The sequence below is a fragment of the Watersipora subatra genome, chromosome 6 (genome assembly GCF_963576615.1).
Source record: "Watersipora subatra chromosome 6, tzWatSuba1.1, whole genome shotgun sequence".
Lineage (NCBI taxonomy): Eukaryota > Metazoa > Bryozoa > Gymnolaemata > Cheilostomatida > Watersiporidae > Watersipora > Watersipora subatra.
Genome location: NC_088713.1, coordinates 16,255,833 through 16,268,299, shown reverse-complemented (window position 1 = coordinate 16,268,299; position 12,467 = coordinate 16,255,833). Strand labels below are relative to the sequence as shown.

At 34.1% G+C, this 12,467-nt stretch overlaps 1 protein-coding gene across 1 annotated transcript in view; it reads left to right on the top strand.

Annotated features, from left to right (window-relative positions):
* The window catches only part of LOC137398753 (putative adenylate cyclase regulatory protein), a 149,522-nt gene extending 137,754 nt beyond the window's left edge, over positions 1-11,768 (top strand). Inside the window, exon 9 of the mRNA XM_068084938.1 lies at positions 11,612-11,768. Coding sequence (XP_067941039.1) covers positions 11,612-11,768 — 157 coding nt within the window. The remainder of the gene's footprint in view (positions 1-11,611) is intronic.
* Positions 11,769-12,467: the final 699 nt, after the last annotated feature.

The window sequence follows — 12,467 nt, the reverse complement described above, 5'->3', positions numbered from 1 at the left end:
ATGAACCCATAATTGAAAGTAACCAATAGAAAAGTGCATTACAAAATTTGATGATTCTAATGATAAAAATCTCACTCAAATGTATACATTGCATATTTACATCAATATTCTGAGGAGTAGCTGCTAATAAATTGTACCGAACTCCTGCATGACTGACTAATCTATCTTAATTTTTTTATTACCTTTTCCTTTACAACAATGTGTTAGGAGAATTTAAATAAAATATCTTTACAGGATTTACCCTGCCCTGATTGAATAACTATAGCAATTTTATGGTTACCTATGACTGTTTGCTACAGCTTTGATTCACTGACCAAGCTGAAAGAATTGGAAATCAGCAGAAATAAATTGAATTCTAGTTCACTTGTGGATATGGAAAAGCTGAAGTCATTAGAAAAGCTGGACTTGCACTCTTGTGGCTTGCCAGAACTTCCATATAGGTCAGTTTCTATATAACCTCCGTTGATCGACTTGTTAGGGTTTTTTGCTGATGGATGTTTGCTTGCTTATTGGCGAGATTTTTTCTTATGAAAAACTTGCATACAATTTGTTGAACTTTTTTGGAAGTTTTATCATCGCTCAAAATTTATAGTATGTTATTATATAACATTATATATATATCTAAGACATCAAAACCTTAAGATACGCAAATTGCTTCATGATATATTTACACTTTTGTGATATCTTACCGAGATGCAATAGTATGCGGTAAAAGACCACATTATGGTCATAAGATGCTCAAGAACAGGTACGATAGCCCAGCATAATGTGACATTTTATGGCTCGAGATTGACAGGAATATATTAAACTACTTTGGCGTTTTGCATCCTTTCATATTTCACAGTTTTTTTTCCAAGTAATATTGTAATACAAGAAATTCCTCTGTCATACAGCCCATGACTAAATTGATATTGAGAAAAATAAAGGGTACTGCTGGTTGAGAAATTCAATATTAACAATCAAATGGCACTGCAGTGAAATAGGAAAACTGCAATGGTAGCTGCAATGGTAGCTGTAATGTACTGGGTGTTAATATGTACAACAAACAGCAATAATGAAAGGAAAATAATATATGTTTTTATCTTTCCCCTGCAATAGGAGAAATGCAATATTAGAAGTGAAATGGCAAGCTGGTGTAATATACACAGTTTGAAAGTTGGTTGTATTGAATGTAGAATGGTTTTGACAGTGATCTGTAACAGAAAGCAAGCATTACCATTCACATGCGTCTGGAAGTTTTTTGCAAACTGGAGCGAAGTGAAAAAATTGGTCATGATCACAAAAACCATGGTTAAGTCGGTTGTGTAAGATTTAGAGTAATCTACACTATGAGAAGTAAAACATTCTCAGTTATTTTGCAAAAAAAAATATTTCAGTTTAATTACAGAAAATTCTATGCTCAATAAACTGAATGCATGTTTACCATTACTGCGAAAACATAGTTCTGAGAAAACTGGCATTAAAGTTTGAGAAATGAAAACCAATGCACAATTTTGTTTACATTTCAAAATGTCAAAGCAACCATTATCAAAAAATTGTGATAGTTATCTAGATTTTTGTATTTATATCTAAAGAATTATGCTGAAGTTAAAAATCTAAACAGATTTTTGTTGGTTGTCGTAGAAATAGCTGTATATCTAAAAGAAAATGTAGGCCTTTTACTTAATTTTGCAGATATTAAAAATGGCTTAGCAGTAGGCCTACCGCAATATTGAGCACAGCTCTAGTATCATCAACAATATCCTTAGAAAACTAATAACAGTAACATATTGCACACCATCTGTCACTATATACTTCGATCTTATAAATTCGAATGATTATTCTTATAATTAATTTTTATAATAATCTTATAAAATCCAATAACTATTCTTATAATTAAATATTGTAATAATCTTATAAAAATCGTTAAAAAATATCATCGTCATTTCCTTTACTTTCACTGCTTTGGACATCAGTTGGAATATCAAAGTACTCGTTACAAGTGTTCAAAACGTCAGAGTTATCTTTAAAATTGGCAAAAAAGAAACGATTACTTTTCAGTACTTTTAAGTTACTTACAGAAACCTTCAGCAGTTGGACAATGCCATAAACTGCTGAAATGTGCATGTTTTTTTCGTGAAGCGCGCATGACTCTACTATCTGTCGCACGGCTTTGTCGGCGTTTTGTTGGCGGGTCTTAAATTTGTTTAAAAAAGACTTGTCAGGTTTTAATGGCGATTTTAGGCCAAATTTATCTGTTTTGTTATGTATAGTCCAATCAGATGAGTAAGTTTTAGGATATTGTCTACACTTTTCAAAGACTTGGTAACATATTTAAACAGGTTTATATGTGTTTTGTATCGTTATTATACTTAAACGACTCCACACAAAAATGGTTATATTTTTTGATGAGATTTTGGTACAAGGGTTTGGGTACGGCCATAGATAAATAATTTTCGGGAGTTGTGTGTACAGAGGCATTTTTCATCAAGCTCCCTAACACATGCTTCGCTCGTGTTTGTTGCGGGAATACATACGACACCACAGACTGTTTCTTTGCATTTTTTTGTTTTCCAACCATTACCCAAATACAATAATCTATGATTTTCAATAATATTTATCTTTTAAATTTGTGTGGTGTTTTTCTTGAAGGCCTACTTAAAATGGTATATATTATTAGGCGCAATAACGTATGATACCAGGTAGCCTACATACTTATTGTGGTACTTAATTCTTAAACCGCTATAGGTAAAAATAAAATCGTTCAATAGATGTGTAGATATTAACACCATAAGTGTATTGAAGGTAAGAACTCACAACAATACACTCTGCACCTAGTACATTACATATAAAGATGATACATATTATTGGAGATCATAAAACACTAAATAAACTAAATACGCTACGGTCACCATAGCTAACCATTACTACTAAGCTCAACATAAGATAATGGGCAATGAGAATATTCTGCAAGAACATTGTAAGATATGTAATAGCGTGGCGGATTTTATCGTGCCACTTTCACAGTTACCCATAAGTCGAGTAAATCACGAAGACCGAGTTGTTATCTGAGCACACAATGTATATTTACATGATAAACATATTTGTATTAATACAACAAGGTCCAGCATGCATACTTAAATAATAAACAGTATGAGAATATAGTGTCTATCGTATGCAGAGAGCTGCGCTGCTCTGCCTGCCTTTCCAATCGTCCTTTCTTTTATCTTCTTCGCTCTTTGTTGGCTCCGCCCTCTTGCGGTTTTGGTTCCCGCCCTAGCATTTTGTGGCTACATGACCCGCATCAATCCTATCCTTATTGCCTGCCTAACCTTCGGGCAAAAGGGGGAGGCCTGGTCGGGCCTGTCAATCGACTGTCACGCTGGCACCGGCTCTACTTGCGATGCTCTTCTTTCACACTCTCCTCCTTAGGACTGGCCACTGAGGCCATCCTACCGACGCCGGAGGAAGAGAATATCTGGGCCCAGAGCCAGTGCTGTCGAGCCTCTTCCACCCACAGGGAGACTGTGTCCTCCAAGAACAGTAGCTGCTCTGCCTGCTTCCGAGCCAACTCTGACTGGCTTTTTTTTCACCGCCTATTGTTTTTTGCTGTATGATTTCCTCTGCTTGCCTTCTGGCCAGCTCCAGTTTGAGCTGGCAGTCCCTCTCTTGCCTTTTTGCGCAGCCCCTTTCATGTTTTGATCGCGTCGCGGCTCGAGTGTAGCTGGTGCTTGGCCTAGCTTTTCCTTGCAGGCATAGTAAGGTTTAAGCCAGCCCTCATTTTGGATAGAGGACTGGCCCTGTCTCCCAATCAATGCCCAGGCCTTTATGATTTTAAAAGGGTCCACGTATTTGGCCAGTCATTTAAGGTCTTCTCCCTTTCGCCGGCGCTTGTTCAGAAGCCACACCCACTCTCCTGGCGCGTATAGTGGTGGCTCTTCTTTGTCCTCCTGTCTCACTGTCGTTGGGCCTCCCTCAATATCTTGTGAGCTGCTTCTAACCTCTTCTGCGTCTCCTGTACATACTGGTAGGAAGACCACTCTTCGAGCGGAAGCGGGCAGATTTCCAACAGGTCAGGGAGGCATAACTCTTGGCCGAACATCAGCAGGTTTGCTGTTTTGCTCGTAACAGAGTGTGGCGTACCCTTGTTGGCCCGCATCAGCAGGGGCAGCAGTCTGTCCCACTCCTCCTGTCCTCGTGTTATCAGAGTTATTATGAGTCTCCAAGCTGCCGGTTGTTTGTTTCCGCAATGCCGTTAGCCTGAGGGTAGTACGGTGTGGTGCGCGTTTTTTTCTACTCGCCATATCAGGCACAGTTCTTTCATCAGTTGGCTCTTGAACTGTGTCCCTTAATCTGTATGTATTTGCTTCAACAAGCCCATGTAGCAAAATACTTGCTCGTCCAGCACATTGGCAACTACAGGAGCCGTGGCATCCGGGAGGGCCAGTGTGTCTTGCCACCGAGTGAAATAGTCTGTTAGCACCAGGATCCACTGGTTCCCTCTTGGTGTCTCCGGCATCGGTCTAACCAGGTCCACTGCCACCTTTTGCCAGGGGTGACCTGCGTACAACCTCTGTCGGCTACCTGCTCCCTTGTGTTGCTACTGTGCTTAGCCCCCTTGCAGACCTCACAGCACCTGACCTTTCTTCTCATCATGACCGTCATACCAGGCCAATACCAGGTCAGTCGGAGCCTGCTGACAGTTTTTCTCATCCCAGAGTGGGCCAGGGTGGGAGTCTGCCAAACGGCAGTTTCTCGGACCGAGTGAGGTGGGAGGCAGACCGAGCACCACCTTGGCTGGCTGTGTGGAGCAGTACGTGCCTCCAGTACCCCGTTCTGCAGCCGGAAGAATGGGCCAATGCGGTGTAGCTGCTGCAGCTCGAATCTGTTCAATTCCACATGCTCGGGGGTGAATTCTGTTGCCTGCTGCGTAGAGAGGTACATGGAGGCTACTGGTCCACGTCCAGCGGCCTGCATGCGTGCCAAGTCTCCTGTGGCGGTTTCCCTAGTGCTCATCCGAGCTGTCCCACAAAGTCCCGGGGTGGCTTCGGCCAGCCACGTGCTGTACAATAACGTAATGGTAAATTAAGTGTAATAACATAATATAACGGCAAGTGGTGGATAAGTTTACATTAGTATTGACTTTTAGCAATCAATTACCTCAGCAACTTTTCTTTGCATGGCTAAAATTTCCAATAATTTTTATTTCCCAGATATTACATTTCTGTGACTCTTCTATTCCATGAACTGAACTGAACAATAACTTTATCAAACATTGTACAATTTTCCATAACAAAAGGCTTATTATTAAGTTAGTGAAACTGGTTTTACTTAGTTTCTGAGCTGTAATTTAGGGGTAATTATGGACAAGTTTTTTCCTGGAATTTCACCATGCACCATGTCCATTCAGGCACAAAAAAAACACCTGCGCATAATGCGTGCTTTTGATTTTTTCAATTAAAGTTGTTTCAAATAAATTTTCAGTTTTTATTTCAATTCGTCTTGTCCTTATTTAGATGGTGTACCACCGGAATGAGAGATTGTATTTCAGTTTACATTACAGAGTCTGTAAAAAATATGTAAGTACTAGGACCCACACACCGTTGCACATGTCTCCATAATCAAAATTTATTTTGTTACACTATAACAGTTTTGAATAAAAGATAATCTATCTGATAAACTGATCATCCATCTTTAATTATCATTAAAACCTTTGGAGTCTTTGGGCTTTCCCAATTTCCTAATTCCAAACGCCCAACTTCATGTACCTGTAATGATTAAACAGTTTTAATTGTTCATACTGTTATTGCTTGCATACATTATTAGTCTTGATATGGACATGTATGGTACATGTACTGTGTTGACATCTTGTGACAGTGATCTTCATTGATTCAGCAGTGCATATTTTAAATATTACAAAAGATTAAGAAGGTGTTTGGGGGCAGCATAACAAGTTTCTGGGACCACATGCAACTCCAGGGCCACCAGTTGCACAGCACTGACTTAGTATGTCATCTTGGTAAATATTTTTTGATTTAAATTATGCTGGTCTTGTTGTGTAGCAATATTGTGGATACTTAGAGCTGCTTTTAGTTGCCTTCAACTGCCTGGTACAGCTCAACAATTATTAAACATCAAGTTTGAAGCTTTCATTCATAGCTAAATAAAGACTCCCTTATTAATTAATGCTCTTCAGCTTTCTATTGGTCAAAAATTTATATAAATACTCAAATCTTTTCTCTTTGTTTAGGATTGATGATGCATGCAACTAATTTTGAATGAAATATTATTTTTTTTAAATTTCTAAATTTGGGCACCATTAAATTTTGGACATTAAAGTCATTAATAAAATCCTTAAACTTTAACAAGTGAGCATAACCAAGCTTTAGATCTTTGACCTGTCCCATATAAACTCTGATTTACTACTACATGGTATTATCAGTTGTCAGTAGGGGTACACAATTCCCAAAAAAAGTCTGACGAAGGTCAAATGAATGATTGGCTGGGACATTTTCTTAAGTTAGGATATTTTTTAAGTTTTGAATCAAGTCATACTTGAATAATTTCATGTGATAAACAGTAAAGCTTAGGTGATGGGATTTATGAAAACTTTTGTATGGCAGCTGTATTAATAAATAGCTCATGACTGTGGAATGCATTTTTAATCAGATGGTTTGCCTGCTCTTTGATCTATAAAACTTCATATTTAAAAATATGTTTGGAGGCTGTGCCATAAGATTTTTATATGTTTAAAACAAAAATTGTATATTTTCTTAGTGAAAGCAGCTCTTTGATTTTTCAAATCACAAGCATAATATATTAATACTAATAAAGATTTAATTGGCTCGAATGAAACTAACTGAAACAGATGCAGACAATCCTACCATTTAGTACAAAACAAAGAAATTTTCACATGATAAACTTTTTATGTCGCAAGTCAAGTAAGTAGTATCACTGTTACAACTGATGCAAATATTCACAATTTAGCACTGAATTGGATTTCCATAAGAATTTACAATATTTACTAACTTTTAATGCATTATTAATGTAACAAAACTGTGTTGTATCAGTTTTCATTAACAGTTTCTACTTGTCCTTTCATGAATCAACCAATTTCATAGCTTGACGAGTAACATTAATAAAGACTTTATCTAAATGATGAAACCAGGTAATTTCGTTATGCTCTACTTACGCTCATAGTTAGTTATAAATATAAAAATAAATATTCAGAAGTTTATATATTGTATTTTTTGTGATACTTAAATGACATTATTTTTGAAAGATCTAAAATGAATATAAACTGATGAGAGAGCTCACAACTGCTGACATTCAGTGTGAGAATAATATAACAAAAACATCATATTTTATGTTTTAACCAAGATAAGCATGACTAACTGAACGCTTTGAAATTTTTAAATGGTATTTTAATCAGCAGATTCCCTTTTATTTTTGTGACCAAAAGTTTAAATGGTAGGTATAACCATAATTGATAAATAAGTCATATTATGTTACAGCTTCATTAATAAATAGCTTGTGACTGTGAAATGCTTTTTTAAACAGATGATTGGGAAGCTCTTTGATCAATAAAATTTAATTTAAAAAAAAAGGTTTTGAGGCTGCGTCATGAGATTTTATTTTTTTATAACAAATTGTTTATTTTACATTAAAACCTGATCTTTGATGTGTCAAATCATGAGCGTAGTGTATTAATAATAATAAAGAACTTGTGGAACTAACTGAAAACATATACAGCCATGCCTACCATTTAGCACAAAACGCAAAAGCATGTTTCACATAATAAACTATCTTTTAAGTAAGTAGGGATATTGCTACAACTAATGAAAGCATTCACAATATAGCATTGGATTAGATCTCCATAATAATTTACAATAGTTAATAACTTCACTGAATTATTAAGGTAATATAACTTTGTTATATCAGCTTTCATTCACAGTTTTTACTTGTTTTTTATGAATGAACTGATTTCATAGCTTGTTGGGTAAAGTTAATAAAGTACTTCTTCTAGTTAATGAAATCAGGTAACTGCGTTATACCTAAGTTAAGCTTAGCTCATAAATATTTTTACTTATGATAAAAACATGTATCTGAAGTTTTTATGTTGTTATTTATCTGACACTTTAATTACAAGGCAATCAGAGCAATCTAAAATGAATATAAACTGATGAGTTGGCTCATAACTGCTGACCATTAGTGTGAGAATCACATGAAAACAACATGATAATTCATATTGTAACCAAGATACGTATGACTTACTGACTCTTTTAGAGATTTCTGAAAAGTGTTATAATCAGCAGTTTTGCTTTTGTTTTTCATGACTAAAATGTAAATGGTAGGTATAACCATATTTGGTAAGTATGTCATATTGTGTTACAGATTTGATTCACTGACCTATATATCATAGTTGAACATCAGATGCAATGACATTTCTTCTTCTACACTTCACACACTGACAAGTTGATGTTGCCTAAAATTATAAACAAACAGAAAACTTTCTTCTTATAGAATAATACCGGCAAAATTGTTGTTATTTACGACTATTTGTCAGGGATTCACTCACCAATCTAAAAGAGTTGAATGTCAGATAGTTACATGTATTACTCTGACCTGATTGACTACTGTTAGAGGTATTATGGTTCCATTTGCCTGTTTGTTACAGTTTTGATTCACTGACTAATCTGAAAGAGCTGGATATTAGCTCGAATGATCTGGATTCTGATTCACTTGTTGGTATGGGAAAACTGGTGTTATTAGAGAAGCTCGACTTGAGTTCTTGTCACTTGAATAAACTTCCATTTAGGTCAGTAACTATATACCCTCAATCAAAAAACCTAGCAAAGTTCCATGCAAAATATTTTTGCCAAATTTTATTGAACATAAAATGCACTTAGTAGTAAACTAAAGTTAACTACTTGTGCGCTATTTTCCTATTACCCTAAATATAATTGTACAAATACAAGTTATTATATTGCTGCCTTTAAATATAATTTATGATTCTCTGGTATCATAATAGATGTTTATTATAAATAGAGGTGAGTTTTAGCGCTGATAGTTTTGGTTCTTTAATCACCAAGTGGAAAACTAAATGAGTAATTAATTCACAGGAGCTAATTTACAAATTAAATTTCAAAAGAAATATGACAAAGTTTCTATGAATGATTGACTGTCACTGTTTTCGAGTTAAGATATTTCTTGAGTTTGGAGTGAAGTCTTACTTGATTATATTATAAACAGTAATGCTTAGTTGATGAAAGGTAAGAAACAACTTAATTGCAGCTGTATTAATAAACACATTGTGACTGTGAAATGCATTTTTACAGATATTTGGTCAGCTCTTCGATCTATAAATTTCAATTTTTAAAAATAGGTCGGGAGGCTGCGACATAAGTTTTTATTTGTTAGAAACAATTTTTTTATTTTCCAGTAAACCCTCTCTGTGATGTCTCAGATCACAAGTATTATATATTAATGTTAATGATTAATTAGCTCAAGTGAAGTTAACTAAAAACAGATGCAGACATTCTTAACATTTAGCACAAAACATGAAGTACGTTTCATATAATAAACTTTCTTTCAAGTAAGAAGCGTTATTATTACAACTAATCAAAACATTCATTGTATATCACTGAATTAAATTCCCATAATAATTTACAATACAAGTTTTTAATGCATTTTAAGGTAATGAAACATTGTTATATCAGCTTTCAAAACCAATTTTTACTTGCTTTTTCATGAATCAACTGACTTCATAGCTTGTAGAGTAACATTTATAAAGTACTTATTTTAGCTGATGAAATCATGCAACTGTTTTATGCTTTACTTGCTCTCAGCACATAATTATGTTGTTTATGATACAAATACGCATGTAAAAGGTTATATTTTGTATTTTATCTGAAACTTGAATTACATTATTTTAAAAAGATCTGAACTGAATATAAGCTGATGAGACAGCTAACATCTGCTGACCTTTAGTATGAGAATTTGACTGTTTGTTACAGATTTGATTCACTTACCAATCTAAGAGAGTTGAATGTCATATAGTTACATTTATTACTATGACCTGTTTGACTACTTTTACAGATATTATGGTTCTCTATGTCTGTTTGTTGCAGCTTTGATTCACTGACCAATCTGAAAGAACTGGATATCAGCAGGAATAAACTGGACTCTGATTCGCTTGTCGATATGGAAAAGTTGGTGTTGTTAGAGAAGCTCAACTTGAGTTATTGTTTCTTGAAGAAGTTTCAAATTAGGTCAGTATTAATGTACAGTCAATAGATTAACCTGGCAAAGTTCTATGCTAATTATTTTAGTCAAAGTTTAATGAACATAAGACACAATTAGTAACAAGCTAAAATTAACTATTTGTTTGCTATTGCTTCCATTACCTTGAACATAATAGCACAAATAAAGGTCATTACTTTGTTGCCTCTGGATATCAGTTCTGATTCTCTTGTGTCATGATAGATGTTTATTGTAAACAGTGGTGAGTCTACAGCGCTGATAATTTTTGTTCTTGAGTCACCAATCGTGAAACTAAATGAGTAATTAATTCACAGAAACTATTTTAGAAATTGAATTCCAAATGAAATATGACAAAGGTCAATGAATGATTGACTGCTACTGTTTTCAAGTTAGGTTATTTCTTAAATTTTGAGTCAAGTCATACTTGAATATGTGATAAGCAGTAATGCTTAGGTGATGAGAGCTGAGAAACAAATTTTTATGGCAGCTGTAGAAATAAATAGTTCGTGACTGCGAAACGCATTTTTAATCAGTTGGTTTGTCTGCTCTTTGACCTATAAAATTTCACATAATTAACTTTTTACATAATACATTTTCTATTTCCCCAGTCAAGTAAGTATTGTCATTGTTACAACTAATGAGCACATTGTTACTATAGCGATGAATTAAATTTCCATAATATTTTACAATACGCACTAAATTTCAAAGCATTATTAAGGTAATAAAACTTTGTTTATCAGCTTTCATTAACGGTTTCTATTTGTTTTTTATTTATTAATCAACTGATTTCATATCTTGTTGAGTAACATCAATGAAGTACTTTGTTTAGTTGATAAAATCAGGTAATCGTGTCATGCTTTAGTACACAAAGCTCATAATTAGTTTGAATTATGATAGAATTATGCATTTTGAAATTTATGTTATCTATTTTAACTAAAAATTTAATTTTATTATTTCAGAAAATCTAAAATAAATATAAACTGATCAGGCAATTCCCAACAGCTGACTTCCAGTGTAAAAATAACATTATAACAACATTATACTTCATGTTTTAACCAAGATGAGCATGACCTACTGACAGTTTTAAAAATATGTAAAAGGTGTTATGATCAGCAGATTCACTTTTATTTTTCGCTACCAGAAGTTTAAATTGCAGATATAGCCATATGTGATACATACATCATATTATATTACAGATTTGATTCACTGATCAATATATTAGAGTTGAATATCAATTGCAATAAACTGTTTCTTTCTACCCTTACACACTGACTAGTGGGTGTCACCTAAAGATATAACCAACATATAATACTTTCTTCTTTTTGAATATACCAGCAATTTTGTGGATATTTACAACTTTTTGTTACAGATTCGCTTCACTTACCAGTCTAAGAGAGTTGAACATCAGTTGGAATAAACTGCGTTCTGATTTACTTGTTGGTATGGAAAAGCTGGTGTCATTAGAAAAGCTCAGCTTGAGTTCTTGCGACCTTAAAAAACTTCCATTCAAGTCAGTATCTACGTAAACTCAATCGAACAATCTTGCGAGGTTTGATGCTAATTATTTGAGCTGAACTTAAATGAACATAAAATGTAATCTGTACAAACCATAATTAACTATTTGTGTGCTATTTCTCTATCACCCTAACGATAATAGTACAAAAGCATCTCATTATATAGTTCTAAATATACTTTTTGATGCTCTTGTATCATGATGCAGGTTTATTGTAAAAATTGTGAGTTTTCAGCATTGATAATTTTTGTTCTTGAGTCACCAAATTGAAATTAAATGAGTAGTTAGCATTAAGAAGATTATTCTTAAAACCAGTGTTCAAAAAAATTTACTGATAAATCAACGCTTGATAATAACTCTCAAACAAGTAATAGCTCTTTACATTGCAACATATTTTTATTTATTTAAAACAAGTTTTGCAAGTCTACTAGAAAACTACTACAAAACTAGTCGACTAGTTTTGTAGTAGTTTTTAGTAGACTAGTAGTCTACTAGTTTTGTAGTCTTGTAGTTTTGGTATGACTATAAAGCAGTTTGCTGTAATATATGCAGAGGATAACATCAAAAAGTAGCCATTGCAGCAGGAGGCGGAACCAAAATACTATAATTCATTGCGCAAAATTTGCTCACTGTATTGAAAAAGAATGAAAAAAAAACATGAAGCAACTGTAATAGTATTTGAAAAATTGAAGCAGTTTTTTCCAAGTAAAGT